At 49.7% G+C, this 24844-nt stretch overlaps 1 protein-coding gene across 2 annotated transcripts in view; it reads left to right on the forward strand.

Moving 5' to 3' along the window:
* The window catches only part of MCC (MCC regulator of WNT signaling pathway), a 430148-nt gene that overhangs the window by 402360 nt on the left and 2944 nt on the right, over positions 1-24844 (forward strand). For both annotated transcript variants that reach the window (XM_036845622.1, XM_036845623.1), the window contains 3 exons: positions 3338-3550; positions 8041-8141; positions 23590-23712. In XM_036845622.1, the coding sequence (XP_036701517.1) occupies positions 3338-3550; positions 8041-8141; positions 23590-23712 (437 nt within the window). The remainder of the gene's footprint in view (positions 1-3337; positions 3551-8040; positions 8142-23589; positions 23713-24844) is intronic.

A 24844-nucleotide genomic window follows, 5' to 3' on the forward strand; every position in this document is an offset into this window, starting at 1 on the left:
GTTTCAGTATGTCTGGGGGTCACTTGAGCTGGATGTGGTCCTGGAGAGGTGAGCTGAGCACTGGAGAAACCTCAGGGGGTCCCAGGCCAGAACGGAACACCTCGTCTCCAAGAGGAGCCAGGAGAGACCTCTGCAGGGGTGGGGAGCAGCCTCTGTCCGCGTGAAAAGAGCCCTGGTCTCCAGAACGCTTGCAAGTGCTTCCCGGGTTGATGCGGATGTTAAGGTGAGGCGGGGAGAACGGGGCGAGGCCAGTTGCGGCCTTTGGACAAGAGCCCTGGTTTCCTGACCCCCTTGTCCCTTCGGTGTTGTGTGGAGCGTCGATAACCATCATCCCTGTCACCCTCCGGGGCGGCTTGCTCAGCACAGCCCTGCCCTGGGTGGCTGCTCGAGCTGGAGTCTGGGTGAAGCCTGGGAGAACTTTGGGCCGCGGCAGCAGATTCAGGTCAGATATTGGCCTCACCCTCTCAGCTCAGACCCTCACTTGACTCCCGCTAGGGACTCCTCATGCGACGTTGGCTGATTTCCCCTCTCACTGCCCACGAGCCGGGCATTGTGTCCGTAACCGCGGTGCCTTTTCCCCTCTCTGTGGGCCTTTGCACCCTGTGGCATGAACTGTGAAGCTGCCCTTCCGTTACTTCTTCCAAACATCATGTTTCCTTTGGCCAAAGACTCTGGATTTCTTTTATATTCAGGCCAATATGTTGTGCGATAAATTCAGTGTTATTTTGGCCAGGAAAGATATTTTTGGTGAAATAAAAGCTCTAATATTCCCTCTGCTACTTGCAAATAAAGTGTGTACACATCAGAGAAATTTTCCAAAAAACACAGGAATTATAAAAAGCTGGGAGAGAAATAACCCATAATATCGTGACGCAGGGGCAGCCGTTGGGCTTCCTCACTAGGAGTTTTTTGAAGAAAAACATCAGTCACCTCCCTTCCCTGTACGTCCCTAATAGCGTGTTCAAGGCTGTGTGCTTGCCCACACCGAGTCCACTGCTGCAGATTTTGTCGGATTTCACCATTTTGTTCTAGGCTGCAACTGCTGAGAGACTCAAGTGTTCTGGGTTTTTTCACTTCTTGTACTTGGTCTTTAGTAAACAGCTTTTGATTTCTAGATGATTGACTTGGTTCCTTCTCAAACCCACTCTTCTTTTTTGAATATCCCATCCTTTCATTGTGACTCCTCTTCCTTTTTCTCTTTAATTGCTTTAAATATTTATTTTCTGTCTTCTTCCTTGTTAATTCTGGTTCTTTAAATGCCGATTCTACCTCACCGTGACTCACTTCCGTTTTCTCTTTGTGTGTGTGCGTTGGGAGGAGAGCGTGGGTGCCAGCTCACCCTTGGTGGAGGTTGTGTCTTCCGTGGGGTCCCGCGGGTCCTGGGTGGGGACGTCCCTGTAAATGGTTGTGTCCTTAGATCTGTTGGGACCCGTGGGTTTCAGAGGTTTAGGGCTAGTTTTTGTTGTATTCTTGGCTGAGGATTCCTGCAGCATATCTACACATGCCTCATGCCTACATGATTCCTCAGAAGAGGCTTTTCTTTCTGTTCCCCCCCCCGAAGCCTGAGTGATGACACGTTTCCTCGCCACAGGAAGGAAGTCTTCTCGTCTCCTCTCGAGGCGGCACTTGGAGAGTCCTGGCTCCTGTGGGGGGGCGGGTCTCAGTCCTGGCTGTCTGCCCTGCCCTTGCATAGGTGCTGAAAGCCCAGGGCCTGGGGCCTCCCTACCTGCCTGACGCCTCAGGTGGCCAGCACTGTGGCCACCTCGCCTTTCCTCTTGGGTGGAGTGCCCGCTTTGTTTCTGGCACCCATGGATTCATCTTTCCTTCTTTCAAGCTTGTGTTTGTGTGATTGTTCTGGGTATGACGGTCCACATTAGCTCAGGATGCAGTGCTGTCAGAACCTTCAGAATCCGGCTTCTGATGGCAAAAGATGAGAAGGTTCAGGGTATGGAAACACCTTTCATCCTGGTTCTATGTCATTGTCAGGAAGGGTTTGGCATCTTCTTTCCAGTGGTCGCTTGGCTCGGCACATTGCCTTCTCCATGGTTCACACCCCCAGCCCTGAGTATGACTAGCCGTGGTGGGTACCCTCTAGGTGTTTCCCTTATGTTGGAGGTGAGAACATCTACTCCCCGGGTCTGGCTTACCCAGGAGAGCACAGCAGGCCTGTGGCTTGTCACCTCAGAGGAGGGTCACTTCGGGGGTGACCTTGGTGAATCCCTCTCAAGGCAGTGCCTCAGTGTTATGAAGGAAGATGATGGAGATAGCTGGGGAGACTGACCGGGTGGTCATGGGGTGGTGGACTTGCCCTCCAGCAGAGGTGAGGGACAAGAGTCATGCGTGGGCTCACCTTGAAAGCGGGGCAGGGGAGGGGGAGTATAGCTTAGTGGTTACCTGGGCTCTGAGCCAGACGTCCTGGGTTCAAACTCGGGGTCCACAGTTTACCCAGTAATTGTGGGCTGAGCTGGTGGATTTCCCTCTGCATGCCTCAGTTTCCCCTCCATGAATGGAAATACTCATAATACCCACCTCAGGTTGGGAGGATTAAGTGAGTTACTTAGTGTAAACATTTAAGACAGTGTTACATGCTCAATAAATGCTGGTGATTACCGCTGTTACCTGGCTCTGGTCCCAGCACAGCACGGCCCCATTTGGGAGTCTCTTCTTTCTCTCCATAGCAAACTCTAACTTGACTTCTTTAAGATACTTTAAGAAGTTACCTGATGAGTAGTCACCTGGGAAGGGCTCTGTTTCGATTCGTTTCATTTGGGGCCTAAAGTAGAGAAGAGCTGGGGGAAGTATCATTGCTCTGCACGCTTCCCAGCTGCCTGGCACAGCTCAGGGCCCCAGACTGCCATCAGGGGTGATGAAATATGTGGATTGGTGCTATGGAAAATGGAAAAGGAAATGGGAATTGGAAGGGACCTAGTCAGACCCAGCCTTATATGAAGGACCCTTTTACAACCTCTTTGATGAAGGTTAGCGTCTGCCTGCCAGCAAACTGGTTTCTATCATGGCTGATGTGACCACTGGGGACGTGGGCGTGGGGTATTCTAGTGGTTAGACAGGTTTTCCTTATAGCGAGTCAAGATCTGCTTGCCTGTAACGTCTACCCATTGATCTCCGTTCTGGTGCAGAGCGACAAGCGCATGGCTTGGTGCACGCGTCAGTCCTTTAAGATGTGCGAGACAGCCATCTAGTCTCCTCGGGGTCGTGTCCTCCCCAGCTGCCCAGTGGTACCTCCCTCCGGGCTGTGGGTGGTAGCTGCAGACCCCCTTCCCCCGCCCAGCCCTGCTCTCACCCCGTGGGCGCGCCCCGTGTGCTCTGTGCTCCGCAGGAGGAGATGGCGGAGTTGAAGGCCCAGCTCTACCTCCTGGAGAAGGAGAAGAAGGCCCTGGAGCTGAAGCTGAGCACGCGGGAGGCCCAGGAGCAGGCCTACCTGGTGCACATCGAGCACCTGAAGTCCGAGGTGGAGGAGCAAAAGGAGCAGCGCACGCGGTCCCTCAGCTCCACCAGCAGCGGCGGCGGCGGCAAGGACAAGGCCGGCAAGGTAGGGGCACAGGGACCCTGGGGCGCGGGCCCCACCGCCTGCCCCGGTCCCGCCAGCCAGCGCTCCTCGCCACCCTGCTGCCTCAGCTTCCTTACTTGCATAGGAACCGAAAGCCATTCTAGAAATTTGAAAGAAGGTGACATTTTGCGTGCAAAGAAACCAAATTCACATTTTAAAAAACTCTCACTTTTACGTACAGTTAAAATTACATACAATTCACCTGTTACATCCAGTTGAAGCATTTTCACAGATCACAGTCTTATCCAGGGAGCGATCTATGCAGTGGTCCAGGAGTCTGATACTGGTTCCACCTCTTCCTTCTATCCCGCGTCACACACTGACCATCGTTTGTTGATCGCTCTGTACCCGATCATTGCACGTATCATCTCCCTTAAGTCTCACGACTCTCAGGAAAGAAGAGTTATCCCCATTTACATGAGGATAATGAGGTTTAAAAGAACTGAGGGGGTCTCACAGCTAGTAAATGGCAGAATCGGGATTTAACCCCAGTTTGGCTGACGGCCACTCCTCCTCTCGTCTGTTTCCTCCTCTACTTCCAAGAGGTGGGAGGCCGGAAGCATCATGAGGCAGAGAAGGAGGAAGGCGAGCCCTGCATTACCCAGAGGATATCACAGAGAGTGGGCTGTCAATGATATCATCTTGCAAACTCACACTTTCATTAGCCCACAAGTCTTTTTTTCTAGAATCCAAGCTCATTCCATCATCCTCTATCTCAGAATGATTCCAAACACTGCACTGGAGAAAAAAATAGTCCAGACTTTAAAGAAAGATATCCCTCGTCCCAGGGTGCTGGAATTCTGTGCGTCGGATTTTCTGTTCCTAACAAACGCGAGCTTCTCCTGACCTCACTTTGTCTCAGGCCCAGGACTTGTGGGCCTTATGCTGACTTGCTGGTCTAATGAGTGGCCCCTCATGGCCCAGATGCAGTGATGTCTTCACAAGAGTAATGTACCTGCGAAGAAAGCACCTTGATGATATTGTGTGGCAGTGAAGAAACAGCTAAACAGCTAAGAACTGACGCATGCTCCACAGAGGCCACAGCTACCCTTCACCCTTCGCGCGCCTCTCACCTACAAGGGCACCAAGGGAGTCCATAGCCATGGTACCCAGCTGGGCCACTTTCCTGAGGCCCCAGCTGCTTCTCAGTCATCCGTTCATGTGATGGATGTGATTTGGTCCAGGCAAGATGCTGGAGGCTATTCCAGGAGTTTAGATTGCCCTGGAATGGGCAAATAGATGATCACAACGCAGGGACACAATGTTCTGGGTGCAAGGATCAACGCCCGGTGCAAGGGGAGGCCACAGGCCAGACCCACAATCCAGATTTGGAGATTCGGGACAGGTTTCCTGAACTGAGAGCCAGTGGAGAGTGGGTGCTAGCCTGAGGAAGAGGGCCAGGGCAGACCAGGAAGTCCACCCTAGGCCAATGGAATGGCAAGGGCAAAGCCTGGAGGGAGGAGGAGTCGATACACTGGCTGGGGAGGCCAGCCGGCTGTGCCGTCCTGAGGATGGGGAGGAATCGCTGAGGGGTTTTGGCAGGGGGTGAGGTGACACAGTCTGAGCTTTGGAAAGGTCACCATGCGGGTGCACCCTGAAACCACGTGCCGGGTGCTTGGGGAGTTTGATCATGGTGAGCAGCAGCCCCTGCAGGGCTGTTTCACACGGGAGGGTCTGGGGCTCTGTTCTGTGCCAACAGCTTCAGAATCTTTGCTCAGCCTTTTGAGTTTGGTAGCAGTCACTTTGGGACAGAGCCTGAGAGACAGAGCCCCAGCGTTCGTGTGTGCGCCCTTAGGGAGTGGTGCAAACGGACTAGTCAGGCTCTTGCCAGAGGCCCAGGGACTGAGCATCCCCCTGGTTCCTAGTATTTATTTCGAGTGGGGGAAGCTCTGTGTTTCGTGCAGTGGCTTCAAAGAACAGAAATCTCTTTGATGGAAAAGGCCAGATGATTTTTTTTTACTTTTATTTTCTTACATTAGGGTAAGGAGCTTTATAAGAGTGCTCTGTGTTCAGGTAATGAAATGAGAGGAAGCTGATTATTTTGTCTTTCAAAAGTTATATCCAGGGCTTCCCTGGTGGCGCAGTGGTTAAGAATCCACCTGCCGGGGCTTCCCTGGTGCCGCAGTGGTTGAGAATCTGCCTGCCAATGCAGGGGACATGGGTTCGAGCCCTGGTCCGGGAAGATCCCACATGCCGCGGAGCAACTAGGCCCGTGAGCCACAGCTACTGAGCCTGCGCGTCTGGAGCCTGTGCTCCGCAACAAGAGAGGCCACGATAGTGAGAGGCCCGCGCACCGCGATGAAGAGTGGCCCCCACTTGCCGCAACTAGAGAAAGCCCTCGCACAGAAACCAAGACCCAAGACAGCCATAAATAAATAAATAAATAAATAATAAAAATGAATTCCTTTAAAAAAAAAGCATATGTCATTTAAAAAAAAAAAAAAAAAAAAAGAATCCACCTGCCAATGCAGGGGACACGGATTCGAGCCCTGGTCCGGGAAGATCCCACATGCCGCGGAGCAACTAAACCCGTGCGCCACAGCTACTGAGCCTGCGCTCTAGAGCCTGCGAGCCACAACTACTGAGTGCATGTGCCGCAACTACTGGAGCCCGCGCGCCTAGAGCCTGTGCTCCGCAACAAGAGAAGCCATCGCAATGAGAAGCCCGTGCACCGCAACGAAGAGTAGCCCCCGCTCGCCGCAACTAGAGAAAGCCTGCGCACAGCAACGAAGACCCAACGCAGCCAAAAATAAAATAAATTTATTTTTTAAAAAATGTTAGATCCATTTACTATATCAATAATACCTCCCTTCTGGGCTATTCATTTGGTCTTATTTGTTGGTAGATGAGGCAAGCAGTCTGGAGCAGAGGCTGGTATACTGTTAACATTTTAGGATTTTCGGGTCATGTGGGCTCTGCTGCAACTACGTAACTTTGCCGTTGCGGAATGGTACTGTGAAGGCAGAGACAATACAGACACAAAGGCACCTGGCTGTGTTCTAACACTTTATTTATGGACGCTGAAATTTGAATTTCATATGATTTCTATACATCACAAAATATTCCTTAGAATTTTTTTTCCACGATTTTAAAAACAAAAACAATTCTTGCCCTGTGGGCCTTTTATAAAAACAGGTGGCAGGCCAGATTGGGGTCTAGAACATCCACTCTCACTTCTGAGGCAGGGGGTGGTGTCATGCTTGGTTTAAAACTTCCCTCCAGCCAACAAGCTGGGTCCCAGATCTTGCCCAAGTGACATTAGGTTTTTTCACTTCTTGTCTGTGTGCAACAGAGATTACCAGACGTGTTCAGTGAAGGGCACTGGGTGAGACAAAGCTGTCCCTTGTCCTTAAGGAGTCTTATGAAATGTTAACCCCAAGGGGAGTCGCTGTATACACTAGAAGAGGGTGTTGGCCTCTGGAGAGACTCCAGGGCTGGTGGATGGGGGCTCGGGTCTGCAGGTCGCCAGGCAGAGAGGAGGAAGGGAAAGCAGAGCTGGAGGAGCACGGGGGTGGGGGGAGTTCAGGTGCAGCGGGCTCCTCCACAGGAGTCCCGTGTGGTGGCGTTTCTGTACCAGTGGGCTGAGGGGACCCAGCGCCCCCTGCCACCTGGATTTCTAGCGCCAGGTTCGTACTTCGTGGAAGCGCTCATTCCATCAGGATACAGCCTTTTGTTTACATTCTGTCTCAGCCTAACAGATCACGGGCTTTTTATTCTCAAGCCTGGGCTGTACAGCCCTCTGTAAATGTCTGCTGAGCAAATTATCAGGTGAGCGCCGTCCCCGGAGGGGTGTGAGCATTGCTTTGTGAATCGTCCAGGATTTAGGCATTCTGGCTCTTATGTTTCCTCATCTGTAAAAGGGGAGGATTTGGTTTAGGTGGTGTCAAAGCTCCTGTCTGATTCTAAGGCACGTCTCCTGTGTCTGTGTGCTTCTGTTGTCCTCCTCGTTTCCTGGGTCTTCGAGATGATTACACTGAACCCAGTAAAGCCCCTAACTCTAGGGAAGATTGGTTCTCTCCCCAGGGGACACGGGATGGAGGGAGGGACGACCCAAGGATACTCACATGTGTTTCCCACTTTTATGAGCTACCAGGGGCTTAACCCAGTGGTGAAGGGCACTGACCTGGCATCAGTTGGCGTCCTGGTTCCACCGTGTCCCGGCTGGTGACCTGGGGCAGTGTAACTTCCCTGTGCCCTAGTTTTCTCCTTGGCAAAGAGGGGATAATGACAGTATCTGCCTCAGAGGATCGTCACGGTGATCAGATGAGAGAACATGTGTGTAGCGGGCTCAGCCCAGTGCGCGGCTCCCTGTGAGCGCTCAGAGCGCGGGGCAGCCGGCGGACGTCGAGGGGACGAGGGGCGGAGCTGCCGCCGCCGCCGCCGCCGCCGCCGCTGCCCGTCACCTCCCGCGTCTGCCTCCGGCCGCCCTCGGCTTGGCTCCAGACCTGACCCAGCTGTGTTTGCGTCCTCAGGAGTCTGCGGACGCTGCCTCGCCAGCTCTGTCTCTGGCTGAACTGAGGACGGCGTGCAGCGACAGCGAGCTGGCCGCGGAGTTCGCCAACGCCATCCGTCGGTAAGCGCCCTGCTCACAGCCCCGCCGGGCAGTTTATTCCCGGAGCGACGGCTGGGTGCCAGGTTCTCCCCGCGCTGACGTCCGCTCCTCGTGGAGCATTACAGGCTGCCTGGGAAGGAGGAGGCGCCCATACGGGCTTCTTTTGCCCAGACCTGGAGGCCAGAAAGGGGAATGACGGGGAGAATATATACAGTCATTTCACCTGCAGGTAGAAGAGGCCTTTTTCTGTACTTTCTTGTTGTGGTGTGGCATTGGCTAGAACCTCAGGACTGTGTTAAATGGTGAGGAACAAATCAGGCATCTTTTCATATCACTGGGATGGAATATTGCAAGTAAATTTTGTTGGATCTTTAGGGAATTTTTAACAATTTCTTTGGCTGCTTTATACGTGTATCGTATTCCTCAAATATAAAGGTAATTAAGTTGACTGAAGGAAAAAAAGAAAAAAAAACAGGCATCTTTATCTTGTTTCTAGCTGCAGTGAGAATGCATCCCTCCCCATCTCTGGCTCTTTCCAATCAGACGGCCTCATTGTTCATTCACTGCTGGATGTTTTTCCTCTATTGCGGCTGTTTCTTTCCCTCTATTCTTTCTCTCTGGATCTGTCTTCCATATTCCTAACTTTTCATACTCTCGCCACCCTTCTGCACTCTGTTCCAGAGGAGGGCTGTCCAGTCGAAAGGTAATGCAAACCACGCCTAATGTCCTAAACGTTCTAGGAACCACATTTAAAAAGTAAAAAGAAACAGGTACAGTCCACTTTAATAACGTATTTCATTTCACTCATTGTATCCAAAATATCATTTCAAAATATAAATCGATATTTTTAAAAGATATTAATGAGATATCTTATTTTCTTCTAAATTTTTTTTTTTTTTTTTTTTACTAAATGTTCAAAATCTACTGTAAATCTAGTAAATTTACACTTACAGCACATCTCAGATTCAAACCAGTCAACATTTCCAGTGCTCAGTAGCTCACGTGGCCATGGCTGCCTTATCGGATAGTGCAGTTCTGGGGAGGTTCTGCAGCTCTGTTTTCCAGCTCACTCATTTATTCCTTAGCTAGAGCCATCATGGTGTTTGGATGATGTGTTGAGTTTATCTTGGTGATGAAACCTATCATCTCTTGTGTCATGATATGATATCTTCTTACGTCTCTCTGAGGATATTTATTATACTTATTCTAAAATGTTATTTTGTCTACTGTATTAACTTTCCTCACATGTGAGTTTTTCAGGTTGAGTTTTGTGACTTTCTTGGCTTTGGTTCACAAGCTTGCCTTCTGGGCTTTCTATTCCTTCCGGCTAACAACGGGTCTCTAGGCCGCATATCTGACCCAAGCGTCTGGTCCCCTCCGGTTCTAATGGCCAGCACCTCTCACTGAAGCACCTCTGAATCCCTTTCTTCCTTTTGTAGCAGCTTGCTTCTGTGTGCATTTTGAGTTGCGGTTTCCTTTTTCAAGAAGAATAAAAATCTGCCTTTCCTTTTTTATGATTCCTCATGGTTTCTGGCAGATGAAGAGCACTCCTTAGTTTCCATCATGCTTGAGGATTTTTTTTTTTTTTAAAGATTTATTTATTGATTGATTGCTTGCTATGTTGGGTCTTCGTTTCTGTGCTAGGGCTTTCTCTAGTTGCGGTGAGCGGGGGCCACTCTTCATCGCGGTGCGCGGGCCTCTCACCGTCGCGGCCTCTCTTGTTGCGGAGCACAGGCTCCACACACGCAGGCTCAGTAGTTGTGGCTCACGGGCCTAGCTGCTCCGTGGCATGTGGGATCCTCCCAGACCAGGGCTCGAACCCGTGTCCCCTGCATTAGCAGGCAGATTCTCAACCACTGCGCCACCAGGGAAGCCCAAGGATTTTTTAAAAAATACATTTGCCATCGTTTCTGGGGATTTGGGGTGGGAGGGGAAGCCTACAGTGTGCGCTCAGGCTGCTGTCTTGGTCCAGCCAGGGCTGTTTATCTTATAGTGTAGCCTCCAGCTGAGGGTGGATTGCAGGCTGCCATGTGGGGAACCTCACTACCCTCCTGATTTACTCACTGCCACTTTTTGTCTTTCCTTCCAAGTTGTAATAGCTCAGTTTTTACTTTGCCAGTGCCTCTGGCCATGTGGTTAAATGGTAATCACTTTGCTTGAGGCAGGAAGAGAGAAGCTGCGTGGAAAATGCCCTCAGCTAATCCGAATGACGTGATTGCTCCAGAAATTCGGGATGCAAACCACCCCCTGCTTCCAACAGGGAGCCATTTGGATATTGTATCTGTAAGCTAAGCCCCTGCATTTTTCAAGTTCCCCGAACCTCAGAGGCCTTCGCTGGCACAAGCAGGATGCAGGTTCTGCTGACTAAACATAAAGAGATTTCATTTGTTCTGTCAGTCACAATGGATTTCCAATAGCCAGCCTTAAGTTGCTTAGCATGGATTTCTAATCAAGCCCCAGATATATGGAGCCAAGAAAGAACCCACAGGGCTACAGGAAAAAGGAAAATAACATAATTATACTGTAAATATAGCTTAGAAAGTGGAATCGTCATTTCATGAGGATATATAATCCAGACACCTAAGGGCTGAGGTTTGGGGATGTTTTTATTTTTAAAAATAAAGTGGAAACTGCCACCTTCTTTGAAGGTATTAAATCACCGCCACACTAGTGGTTAAGTCAGTTGAGGGAACCTTCCCAGAATTTTCAGACATATTCCTATCTTGGAAAAGGATGGTTCCAAACACCGAAGCTGTGGACCAGGGGAACCAGACTGAGAAGAGCAGGTGTGGAGAGGGGGATGGATCAGAGGCTAGGCATGGTCTTTTCTGGAGGAGAGCCCCTAGGAAGGTGCCTTGTGACATTCCAGTCACTGGTCCTAGGTTCCTGCCCTGTCCCAGCCTAGTCTCCCCAACACCTAGCCGGGCTGCAGCCTCGGTCGGGCCCCTGCCCTGCAACCCTGCTCTCTCAGTGTGTCTGCTCCCAACCTTCTTCTGTTTGGAACAAAACCAGGCCTCCGTGCAATCACACATTTACCGGCTACCTCCCATCTGGTCTGATTTCACTCCCTCCACTTCCATGGACGTTTATTGTGGTTTATTGGCTCCGGGGTTGCCATAAAACCCCATCTGGATGACCAGGTTTCCAGTCTTGCACGTGAGTTTTTTTTTAATCAGGGCACCTTGTCTTTGCTGTTGTCTGCGTAGGCTGCGTGCTACAAAACCCTTCTCCATCCCAGATTCCTCTCTTGCTCGTGGTGCTAGTAAAATGTAACTGAACAACCAAAGAAGTAAACTATACAAATGCAGTTAAGGAGAGGGAGTTTTGAGAAATGAGTTTTCTTCGTACTTAGCGTGGTATTCGCGTAGCGTGCCTTCGGGACCCGAGCACAGCTGAAAGGAGCAGACTTTCACCTTCGCCATGGCGGGGCAGGTGGTGCTCTCCATGTGATGCGGAAGAGGCGGGGGCGGGGCGGGGGGTGGAGACCCGCACTGCCAGGCCGAGCGCTTTCCCGAGGTCACAAGGTGAGGCAGCGGGGAAGTCGCAGGCCCCGCCCCCCGCTTCTCTGCCGGCCCCCACCCCCACCCCCGCGTGCTGGCAGAGGTTTGCTTACAGGTGAGTGTGAGCTGAGCCCGCCCGTGTGGGCTCACCTACACCTGACCCCGGCGTAGTGTGCGTGGCCTGGGCGGACGGGAATCCCTGTGCTCCTGGCACACAGCCGCCCATCTGTCCACCGAAGGCTGAGGGCACGTGAAGGGCTGGTGGTGAGGGCGGACTTCCTCAGACGCACAGAGCCCAGGTCATTGTGGTTAAAAGGTAAGGCTGCTGTGGCCCTCGGTGCTGAGGGACAGGGAGGAATCAGGAAAGGGCTGTGACGTGGTGAGCAGCAGCGTGTAGCATCGCCTCAGATGATTCCACACCCCTGTCCCCGGGCCCCAAGGCAGGGCAGGACCAGTTCCAGCTCCCACCCAGGCACCGCAGAGGTCGGCCGCCCTGTCCCTGCAGGAGGCTGTGCTCATTTAGTCACAGCCCCGCCAGGGGCTCTGCTGAGCGCTTCGGGGCACTGGCAGCTGCCACCTGTGTCTGCAAGTGCCAGATGGTTCTATAAAACGCTAAGTGAAGGCAATCAGCAAATCACAGCGGCCGCTCTGTCCAGGGGCAGGATGCGCCCGACTCATCAGCAGAGAAGGGGCACTTAGACTTCCTTTTCTCTCTCTGATGAGTTACAGGCGAGCCGCTGCTGCCGGGAGAGGGCTGTGTGTCAGATCCCTGTAAGGAGACATCGGGGGCAGGTGGGCCCCGTCTGGTTAGGGTGGTCACAAGAGACCAGATCTGGAGGACGTGGATGTGCCCCTGTGGGCAGTGGAGCTGGGCCATCCACGAAGACACACAAGGCGGCGTCTCGGAGTTCAAAGAGATGGAGTGGGAACTCCCCGGTCAGCCCTGGCCCGTGGGCCTCCACCGCTGGGTGAATTACTCCTAATGGAAGGGACTCCAGATGACACATGAACCCGCAGCGCTGACACAGAAGCCAAGCAAAGAACATGTTTCAAAGCAAGGAAGCGACCACTTCAGATTGGGGTGGGTTAAGAAGGGGAAAGGCAAGAAGTGAAGACAGCTGGTGGGAGAAGGTCGCTGTGCAGAGAGGGAACTCTCTCTAAGAAGGAGACCCCGGAGCGCATCTGTGTGCGCCTGAGGATGACCCCGTAAGAGGGGGCTCTGTCAGGATCACAGAGTAACTTTACAGGATGCAGATCTGATGGTACCCTCACACTAGTGTTCCTCTGCTGTGTAACAAAGTACCACAAGCTTTGCAGCTTAAACAATGCCCATTCATTAGCTCCCAGTTTCTGTGGGTCAGCAGGGCACAGCATGACTGGCTTCTCTGCTTAGGGGCTTACAAGGCTGCAGTCAAGGAGTCATCCAGGGCCCTGTTCTCATCTGGAGGCTCTTGGGAAGGATCTGCTTCAAAGCTCGTTCTGCCTGTTGGCAGAAGTCAGCTTCTGGTGGTTGTAGGGCTGACATCCCATTTTCTTGGGGCTCCTGGCCAGGGGTAACTCCTAGAGGCCTCTAGAACTCCTTCTGCACAGACTTCCTGGTCCTCGAAGCAGCAGACACCTCCCTCTCATGACATCCCTTCCCTGCTTCAAATCCCTTTCTAGGAAGAGCCCAGTCCTTTTTAAGGGCTCACCTAAGTCCTCCAGGTCTACCCAGAATCATCTTATCCTAAGATCAGCTCTTTGGGACTTTAATTACATCTGCAGAATTCCCTCACAGCAGCACCTGGATGACTGAATAACTGGGAGGTGTGTGTATCCTAAGGGGCCAAAATCTCGGAGGCCGTTTTAGAACTCTGCCTACCACACCTCATTACCTAAGACCTTCCAGTGACTCCGGCTGTCTGTGTCCAAGCTTCTTAGCAAGTGTGTGATCTGACCCCTGCCTGCTTCTCCACTCTCGCCTTATCCCATGCCCCCTCCCACCCTGAGCCACACCAGGCCGCCCGCCCTCCCTCTCTGTGCCTCTGGGGCTTCACTGCTGCTGCTACCTCTGACCTCACACCACCAAAGCCCACGTGCCAGGCACTCACAGCACTGTGCCTCTTCCCTGTCTATAAAATTTGTTTATTTTTTGGTTCTTGTGTGCCCTGATTTCGTTCTGTCAGAGAACACATCATTGCTTTGTTTGTTATGCGCCTGCCTCTTCTTCCCCTGCTTCACCCTCCGCTGCCTGCAGGAGAGTCCCTTGGGGGGGGGGGGGCAGGGGTCATGACTTACCCAGCTGTACGACTCTGGTGACTTTGTTCCTTCTAAATGATCCCTCAGTGATCTCAGCCACATTTCTCTCTACCCACTGGACATCTGCCCCGAATATCAGGCTAAAGCCTTAAAACACACCATGTCTAAAGCAGAAATTATAATCCTGTTTCCTCCTGCCCTTTGAAATTGACCTCTTTTTCAGAATTCCTATTTATATTAAAAAAAGTAAAACAAAAAAAAAGTAAATTCTTCTAGTGATCCAGGATTACAATTTTGAAGTCTCCTATCTCTGTCTCGCATCAGCAGATTGTATTGTTTTTTTCCATTAAAATCCCGTCCATCCCATGCCATTTGCATTGCCTTCTCCTGAGTTTAGCCCTCAGTCCCTCAGAACTCAGTAGCATCCCTATGGGTCATTCTGCCATTAGTCTCACCTTGTGTTCTGCCACCAAAAATACCTTAAAACACTCTTCTGATCATGCTGCTCTGCAGATACACCTTCAGTGGCTTGGCCTGCAAGATCATCTGTAGGTCCCTAACTTAACTTCCTAGCCCATATTTCAAATGTTTCTCTACGTGTAACCTGCGGTCCAGATTCATCTGGGCAGTTCATCTTTCCGAGAGCATGCCCTTTGCTTTATCCCCCCACCCTGCCCCATCTCTCTCAACCTGGGGACCCCTCCTCTTCACCCCCTCCCGTAGGACACTCATCTTCCGGAAGCTTCCTGTGTCACCTCTTCTCTGCGCCCCTCATGGTACAGACCACTCATCGTCCATCGGTGCCCGCAGAGCATGTGGTTGTCAGAGGGCCTTAGAACAAACCACAGCAAGCCTCCTTGAGTTCAGATCCATGTCCGAGTTCCAAAAATATCTGCCCAGCTCTAGAAATCTTCCGGATTTGTAGGAAAGAACAACTGGCCATGAAAGGAAAGAAGATGGCACTGATTGACCCCTATTTCAGCAGCTATGGATTAATACTGTTTTTGAGCCGTACACATAGTGGATTGAAATAAGAGGGAACTGGTTGGAGTCCTTTAAAGAGGGAGACCCCACTGAGCAAACAAGCAGCAGAATCTTCACCATTTTATTAGTAGGACCATTATTTTTAAAGGTGCTGTTTTATTAAACTTGCACTTGCTGATTCTTCCTATGTGGCTGATTTATAAGAGCAGTCGGGCAGTGGAAGTTGTGCTCAGAATTCCATAAATGCACAGGGGTCTGCAGGACGTTAATGGAATACAAAGTGCACCTGTGAGTTCATTATCATGTCAATAAATGGCTGAGCTCCAGAGCCGGCCTCAGAGGGCACAGGGAAAGACCAATGTTCGTCCTGGGGGTTGAGGTGGGCGTTGCTTGGATAACTGAGATTTCTTTGTATTCCTATCATTCCCCCCATGTTCCAAAAGCTCAGAGAAAAGGCCTTCCCCTGGATCGCATAAAGGCAGAGTGATGGAGAACATCCAAAGCACGCTGTAGCATGGGCAAGGCAGCAGCGTGCAGATGTTCAAGAAACGTGGTCGTAGGGAGGTCTGGGCCATCATCTTGTGGCTACTCCTGGCAAACTCACCCCAACACAACACCTGCAGAACATCATTATTTGGGACATTTCCTCCTTAGTTCCACAGGCCTGGGCTCTTCACCAGAGAGCTGTCTGCTCGTTACGAATCGGCATACTTCAGCAAGATGCTGAAGGGTAGGCTCGCAGACAGACCCCTGGGTGCATCCCAGCTCCGCAGGCGAACCTGGCGAGTCTCTTCACTGTGCCTCAAGTGCCTCATCTAGAAAACTAGAATAATAATATAGTACTGACCTCCAAGGCTTGTGGTGAGAAATAACTTCATCCTTGTAAAGGACTTAGAGCTGTTACCGCTGGCTGGATTTTCTAAGAGAGAAGTAGTTATAGACTGTAATGGCTACCATGAAGGAAAGAAATAGGGTCATAGTCTCTGCGGAGATTTTTTTTTTTTTCCAAAAAAAGTAAATATAGGTTGCAGTGAATAATGGGGAAATGACGAGGTGCTGGAATGTCATTACCCTGGGACATTTGTTTAGATGGGTGGTCAGGGTAGGCTGCTCTGAGGAGGTGATATTTAAGCTGAGATGAGAAGGAGGAAAAGTAGCCGTGGGGAGGAAGTTCATCCCAAGCAGAGGGGACCGACTGCACGGGGTTCTGTCCTGGGAAAAAGCTTGGTGTGTGCTAAGAATGGATAGGATTCCAGGGTGCGAGGGGGAGGGCGATACCAAAGACTGGGTCAGGCAGGGCCTTTAGTCAGAGTAAAACCACGGACTTTATTCCAAGTGCAGGGCAATAATACGATCTGAGTTGTCATGTTAAAAACTTCCTCTGGCCGCTCTGTGAAAGCTAGACTCCGGGGTACAAAGGTGAAGCAGAAACACCAATTAGGAGGCTCCTGTGGTTGTCCAGGAGAGAAATGATGGCAGCTTGGGCCTGGGTGGTGGCAGGAATGGCACCCATTTGGTAGGTGGGGTTTGCTGCTGAGCGAACGTGGAGGACGAGGAAAAGGGAGGGTCAAGGCTGACTGAAGACTGGTGTCGGCAACTGGGTGAATGGCCTTGCCGGCCGCTCACGAGCGAGGAGGCGTGGGTCGGGGAGGCCGTCTCAGAAGGTCTGCTTCGGACACGCTGAACTGAAGATGCCTGTTAGGTAGAGATGTCACAAGGACAAGTCCAGAGCTCCGGGGAAAGGCCTGAAGATTTAGAAGTTTTTAGCATGTGGGTAGTTTCTAGGAAAATAAATGGGAATGGAGAGAATCAAGTCAAGAAGGGGTGGGGTACAAAATAGGGTCCAGGCCCAAGTCCTAAATACTCCCAGCATGTAGAGGTGGAGGAGAGGATGAAGAGCCAGGGCAGAAGACCGCACGGACAGCTGGTGAAGTGGGATGAAGTCCAGGCGCTCGGGGAAGAGGAGAAGGTACCGACAGGGAAGATCAGGACAGAGAGGGACCCTTGGATGTGTCAATGCCCAGATCATCGGTGGCCTCGTGAGCAGTTTCAGTGGAGACGGAAGCCTGGTAATGGAAGGTGAGGAAGAGGAACCACACGGGCGGACGATTCTCTCGATGTCTAATTCCATATAATGAGCAATTACAAAGAATGCCAGGCCCTGTGGCTGCGACTCCCTGCGGTTTGGTCTGATTACAGCTCCTCTGGAAGGTTTCCTGGCTGGTGCAGCCGCTCCCCACCTCATCACGCCCGGGCTCTTGCCCTGCCTCCCCAGCTCATTTGGACTTGGTGATTAAAGCACCGCGGCTGGCCTTTTTCTTTGCGGGGGAATGCAGCCTCCTCCCTGATGGCCCCGAGAACCCTGCTTCCAGACCCCCGGGCACACTGACAGCCTCACTGCAGAGGCCTGCAAGGCCGTCCCCTGCCCAGGCTGCCCGCCTGGATTTTCTCGTCACCTGCAAACTCCCACTGTGAGCCTGCCTCTCACTTCCCCTGTGTGTATGCCACTGTTGACAATTATGCTTCAGTTAAAAATAAAAAGCACTTCCGGCTGCGTGGCTAAAGTAAGATTCGGAGGACCTTTTGTGACCAAAGATGAACCCGGGGATGGGGCGGAACCTGTAAGTGAAACCCACGTGTGTGCTGGGGGCTGTGGGTCTTCGTGGTGAGAGTAGGAGCCAGGATTGTCTTCTTGCTGCTGTAGGTGCATATTCCTGAGGGTCTGTATTACTGAGTGTGAAGACACAAGGAAGGGATTACACAGTTCTGGTCGTTCCGGAAAACACTGTGTGAACACATTACCATGGAGGGGCAAATGGAACATGTAGTGTTTAATTTGTACTTTCTCATCTGCGTGGAGCCTATGAAGGTGTTCCTTTTAGCCTTATTACCTAGACAAACCATAGAAATTCTTTCTGAACTGAAAGCCAAGCAAATTTGAATCAGAAACTAGAAGGAACAGGACATGAACGGTTGAGGTTCCAAAGTGACTTGGATTAGCAGGTTTATGGTTCTCAGTGTTTTTCAGGTCATCCTTTGAAAATCAGAGGAAAGCTGTGGTCTTCAGAAAAGTAGAACCGTGCGTGTAATTTTGCATAAAAATTCAGAGAGTTCAAGACCACATGAAGCTCATTTGTAGACCCAGGTAAATAGCACTGCTGCCTTACCAGAGTTTCCCAAATTTGCACAATAATAAGAATCACCTGAGGCATTCTTTTTTATTGAGGTATAATAGACATATAACATTATATTAGTTTCTGGTGTACAACGTGATGATTCAATATTTGTATATATTGCAAAATGATCACCATAAGTCTAGTTAACATTTGTCACCATAGTTACCAAAAAAATTTCTTACTTGTAATAACTTTAAGATCTCCTCTCTTAGCACCTTTCAAATACACAGTACAGTAATATTAAGTATAGTTACCATGCTGTACATTACATCCTCGGGACTTATTTATAACTGGAAGGCTGTACCTTTTAACCCCCTTCACCCATTTCGCCCGCCCCCAGCCCCGCCTCTGGCAGCCATCAGTCTGTTCTGTGTATCTATGAGCTTGCTTTTTGTTTTTTTAGATTCCACATACAAGTGAGATCATACAGTATTTGTCTTTGTCTTATTTCACTTAGCATAATGCCCTCAAGGTCCATCCATGTTGTTGCAAACGGCAAAATTTCACTCTTTTTTATGGCTGAATAATATTCCTTTGTGTATGTATCCCACATCTTTATCCATTTATCCACCAATGGGCACTTAGGTTGTTTTCATATCTTGGCTATTGTAGATAGTGCTGCAGTGAACATGGGGGTGCAGATATCTTTTCAGGGTGGTGATATCATTTTCTTTGGACAAATACCCAGAAGTGGAATTGCTGGATCATATGTTAGTTTTATTTTTAATTTTTTGAGGAACTTCCATTCTGTTTTGCATAGTGGCTACACCAGTTTACATTCCCACCAACAGTACACAGGGTTCCCTTTTCTCTGCATCCTCACCAACATTTGTTATTTCTTGTCTTTTTTATAATAACCATTCTGACAGGTATGAGGCAGTAGCTCATTGTGGTTTTGATTTGCATTCCCCTGATGATTAGTGATGTCGAGCATCTTTTCATATGCCTGTTAGCCATCTGTTTGTCTTCTTTGGAAAAATGTCTATTTAGATCTTCTGCTCTCTTCTGCTCATTTTTCTTCTTTTTTTTTTTTTAATTTTCTCTTTCATTCAAACCCTGGCTTCTGCTCATTTCTAAATCAGGTTGTTTTTTTCCTATTGGGTTGTATGGATTCTTTATATATTCTGGGTACTAACCCCTTATTAGATACATGATTTGTAAACATTTTCTCCCGTTCAGTAGGTTGCCCTTTCATTTTGTGGTTTCCTTTGATGTGCAGAATTTTAGTTCAATGTAGTCCCATTTATTTATTTTTGCTTTTGTTGCCTTTGCTTTTGGTGTCAGGTTCAAAAAATCATCACCAAGATTGATGTCAAGGAGCTTACTGCCTGCGTTTTCTCTAGGAAGGAGTTTGATGGCTTCAGGCCTTACCAGGTCTTTAATCCATTTTGAGTTAAATTTTGTGTATGGTGTAAGACAGTGATCCAATTTCATTGCCTTGCATGTAGCTGTCCAGTTCTCTCAAGACCATATACTGAAGAGACTGTCCTTTCCACACACACACACACACACACACACACTCTTGGCTCCTTTATCATAAATTAATTGGGCTCTCTATTCTGTTGTATTGATCATGTGTCTCTTTTTATGCCAATACCATGCCGTTTTGGTCACCTGGAGCACTTTTTTTTTAATAAATAAATAAATTTATTTATTTATTTATGGCTGTGTGCGTCTTCGTTGCGGTGTGCGGGCTTCTCATTGCGGTGGCTTCTCATTGCAGAGCATGGGCTCTAGGCGCGTGGGCTTCAGTAGTTGCAGCACACGGGCTCAGTAGTTGTGGCTCACGGGCTTAGTTGCTCCGTGGCATGTGGGATCTTCCCAGACCAGGGCTCGAACCCGTGTCCCCTGCATTGGCAGGTGGATTCTTAACCACTGCGCCACCAGGGAAGCCCTGGAGCACTTCTTGAAACTACACTTCCTGGGTCTCAGCCCAAACCTACTGAATCAGAATCCAGGGATACCCCTGGTACTGTTACTACAAACACATGCTCTAGAGCAGCACTGTCCGCTAGTAACATCACATGAGCCACAAAGGCAAGCCATGATGTGTGTAACTACGTTTTCTAGTAGCTACGTTAAAAACTGTAACAGGGGCTTCCCTGGTGGCGCAGTGGTTGAGAATCTGCCTGCCAATGCAGGGGACACGGGTTCGAGCCCTGGTCTGGGAAGATCCCACATGCCGCGGAGCAACTAGGCCCGTGAGCCACAATTACTGAGCCTGCGCGCCTGGAGCCTGTGCTCCGCAACAAGAGAGGCCACGATAGTGAGAGGCCCACGCACCGCGATGAAGAGCGGCCCCCACTTGCCACAACTGGAGAAAGCCCTCGCACAGAAATGAAGACCCAACACAGCCAAAAATAAATAAATAAACAAATACTTAAAAAAAAAAAAAAAAAGCACAAGCTGAAACCCTTAAGAGTCAACAGATCAGAGTAAAATATGGGAAAAACATTTCTCAGACAAAATCCATCATCTAAATAAGTTCCTATCATGGCATGTTATCAAGCTTAATTAAAAAAAAGAAAAACTGTAACAAACAGGGAAATTAACATATTTAGCCCTGTGTATCTAAAATATTATCATTTCAACATATAATCAATGTTTTTTCAGTTATTTTACCTTTTTTTCATATTAAGTCTTCAAATTCCAGTGTGCACTTACAGCACGTCTCAGTTCAGACCAGCCGAGTTTCAAGTGCCCAAATGGCCTCCTGACGCCTCTAGGCTGCGTGTGGGAAGCGGCCCTAGAGTTGCTACCGCACAGGGGTTTAGCGTTTGTCCAGACAAGCGACACCAGAGGCGTGACTCTTACTGCAGGCGTCTGCCTCGCGCAAACAAAAACAGGTATAAAGTAACTCACATTTTAGGTTTAAGTTTGAGGTTTAGCCTGTCTTTATAGCTTTAAATAAATCAGCATCATGGTTTTCTACCCTGGTGTTTGGACAGCAGTTCACTCCCATCTCCCTCCCTTCCGGAGGCCTAAGGGGTTCTGGGGACAGTTCTGAGCTCCCAGAGACGGCTTCCCACTCCCAGCCCTGTCCCCATCTCCCTTCACCCCCAGCCAGGGTTGGGCAGGGTCTGTGAGGGCCTCTCTTGCCTTCCTGGGTTCCATCCTCCATTGGAGCCTGCCAGGTCTGGAAGGTTCCCTCCAGTCCCCAGGGGCCTGGGCCCTTCGTTTTTCGGGAGCTGGGATTTCCACACTCGCCCTTTGGGGTTGGGGCAGCGATGCGGATGTAATTAGTGGGTGGGGAAGAAGCCGTATTGCTCCAGGCAGTTTTATGTTGTGAATTTGAATTCATGGTTAGATTTTAAATTCTCTTCGTAATTTTCTTCTTTCCTTTTGCACTATTAATCGACTTCAGAATAAAGATAAAAGAATTGAAACAGTAACAAAATGTAAAACAAATAACCCTTCCCTATTCTTTGTAGCCAGAGGGAAGAGGGGAGAAATCGTTCATGCTCTCCTGACTTTCCCTCAGCTGACAGAGGGCTGCCTGCAAGGCTGAGGGGATGGGTTGGGGAAGGAGGGAGGAGCCGCCCTCCCGAGACGCCATTGTCACTTCTGGTAGGAAATGGTGCCACTCTCGGATTCCAGTGGGAAATGCAGCCAGATCTGAGATTTCCTGGTGGCCGCTAGGGCCCAGGAGAAACCTCAGCAAACAGGAGGCACTAGCTGGAAGGCTCTGCGGGGGCTCCTGCTCCCTTAGGGCTGGTGGGAGGAAGTCACCGGGTGCTACGCACACTTATCCTCACTCACAGAAGCGGGCCTGGATTTTTGTGTTGCGATTCCTTTCTTCATTAATGAATTTGGAAAGCTGGAACTGCGCTTACCGTAGCTGGAGGCAGAAATGTTAAAGATTAGATGCCTGAAAAGCCAGGAGGGGAGAACCAGGGCTGAACCACTGAGCACCTGAGAGTCCTCCCCTTCAGGGTCACCCCCCACACCCATCCTACAGGAAGCACAGCTGAGACTCCGCACACGCTTTCCAAAAGCATCCAAAATTATAAACACTTCAAGCAACTCGAAATGAGTCAGGTAGAAAATGAAAGCGTCCCGTCATCCCCCTTCGGGAGTTCAGCACTGTTGAGTGTTTAGCCTTCTCGTCAGTCACTACAGTATATCAGCTATTCACACATTTCTGGTTGTTTTTGCAAACATGACATCCGGTAGAACTCACCCTTTTCACTTGACAGTGTATCAGCTTCTCTTCCATTCCAGTGCATGTCAGTCTGCATGTTTTATTAACAGGGTAGAGCATTTCAAGAGAACCACTAGGAGACCTTGAGTGACTTAACCAGCCCCCTGGTTGTTTCCCATTCTTAGCTTATAACCAGTGCTGAAGTGAATCCAACTGTAATCTCATGTATAGGAACCTACACTCATACTGTTTCTGTAAGAAAAATTCCTATAAAGTTTCTTAGTCAAGGGATGGGTTCATTTTTTATTTTGCTAGATGCTGTCAAATGCCTTCCAGAACCATCATGCTAATTTACATTCCTCATACACTCATGAGTTGTTTTTAGAGGAATTTCTTCCATAAATCCTGGTTATCCCATACCTTCTTCAGTGACCTGTTTTAACAACTGTTGTCACTGTGAAACTATCCCCTAGCATGGCGCTCGGCCCTGGGGATACATCGGGGAAGAAACCAAATAAGGTCCCTGCCGCCCTAGAGCCTGCATGCCGGTGGGGGAGTCCACTGAGTAGATTACGGCCAACTGTGCCGAGCGTGCCACGTGCGACAGAACATAAGAGGGGCACCGTGCCTGTGCTGGGGACCTCAGGAGGGAGGAGGGCGGTCGGTAACGCCTCCCTGCCCAGGTCTGTGCTCTCGTGGGAATTAGAGGAAGGCAGTAAGCTGACTGGACAGCAAAAACCTCCTAAGTCACTTGGCTTGGGTCCCTGCAGTAGTAAAGACCCAATGGCACTTGAAGCCAGGGACTGGGGGAGTCGAATGAGCGCGAATATAACTTCCCGTACTTGAAATGTGATCAAGGACCTTCAAAATGAGAAGAATACCAGTTCTCCCTCTACCACGACCACACCTTTTTTTATTTTGCCTGGTAGGATCGTGTTGATTTCATTGAGAAGGGACTCATCCCAGGTAGGTACCCCAGACCAGGTTTATACTCTTGAATCCCCACGTGGTTCAGGAGATGCTTAGCACACTTGGAAAAGAGCACGGAGACCAGGACAGGGGTTTGTGGTCAGACGGCACTCTGCTTGCTGAGCATCTGGTCTGCCCACAGCAGAAAGGAACTTCTCCGTGAGCTTAGTTTCCCCATCTGGAAGACGAGAAACAACTTCCTGTCCTGTTCCTTTGTAACACACACTTAGATCTCTAAAGGGCCCTTATCATTAAAAGCAGACTCCAGCGGGCCTTCGAGACTGCAGTGGTGCGGTGTTCGGGCTCTGCAGCGGGGCGCTCTTGTGCTCTCTAGTGTCTCCCCTTTGGTCTGTACTCCTGCCTTTGGACTTGGCAGGCTAAGCCTTCCTCCTCCGCCAGGGCAGCAGCCATCTCCGTTCTCTCAAGTTACTCACAGCATGCTGCATCTCTCCTTGATACAGAGAAAAGAAGTTAAAGGCCAGAGTTCAAGAGTTGGTGAGTGCCTTGGAAAGACTCACCAAGAGCAGTGAAATCCGACACCAGCAATCAGCGGAGTTCGTTAATGACCTGAAGCGAGCCAACAGGTAAATTCTCCGTTTGTAATCCGCAGTAGTACTTGGACTCATACACCAGGGAGAACGTTTCCATAATTGCTGGAAATCAACTGTAGAGAACAGTGAATCCTCAACTGTCTCCCTTAGAGCCTGACCTTCCCTAGGGTATCACTTCCCATGTTCCACAGAAACCTGAGAAATGCTGCGTAAGGACAAGTCCTTGGGTCAGATGTGTCTGGGAGATGCAGCAGACTGTGGTCCCCTCCTAACACTTCATATAGGAAAGGTTCTGAGAAGCCATTCAGTTTAAAACAAAAAAAAAATCAGCCTATGTTTAAGCCCATGTTTTCCAAGCAAAATTGGCTACACAACTTTCTATTGGAGCAGCATTCAAAAATCGGGTGGAACACGTTAGGGAGCATTGCTCTAAAACAGCAGCCTCAGACTTTCTGGGCTCGTGACCCCTGCAAGAAAGTTAAGGACCTCAAAGAGTTTTGTTCTTATAAATTATGTCTTGATAAATTTCATTTGAGAAACTAAAACAAATTTTAAGTTTTTATTCATTTACAAAAAAACCCACAACTCACTACATATAATACAAATGGCATTTATTTTAAAAACTACTATTTTCCAAAAAATAATTAGAAGATTTGCTCTGTTTTTACAATTTTACAAATATCTTTAATGTTTGGTTTAATTTAAGACAGCTAGATTCTCACATCCGCTTCTACAGGCAGTATGTTGTTTTGAAACATGCTGAGGAAACCCAGCTTCGTGTACGTCTGTAGTTAGAAAATAAAGGACCTCACAGATTTCCCTTGAGAGGGCTTTGGGAATACTGGGGGTCGGTTCTCAGACTGCACTTTGAGAACCTAACAGTATATGGAAGGGATCTGGGGTGCTGTTTTGGACCAGAGAGAGTATGGGGACTTACCTAGCTCTGGGCTCAGCCCCTGCCCTCTTCCCCCAGAGGCCTGTGTCCTGTGTTTGGCTGGCAGCATTAGCTTACGGCCTGTGTGCTCTGAATCCCACAGCCCAAAGCATAAAGGGAAACCGTTGGTGCCTCTCTGTCCTCGTCCTAGGTGAGGTGACTTAGACTGCAGTGTGTGAGGAACTCTCTCCTGCAACTGCCACTTGACCATGTTGCAAGCAGCCATGGAAC

This window comes from Balaenoptera musculus, chromosome 3, assembly GCF_009873245.2.
Source record: "Balaenoptera musculus isolate JJ_BM4_2016_0621 chromosome 3, mBalMus1.pri.v3, whole genome shotgun sequence".
Classification (NCBI taxonomy): Eukaryota; Metazoa; Chordata; class Mammalia; order Artiodactyla; family Balaenopteridae; genus Balaenoptera; species Balaenoptera musculus.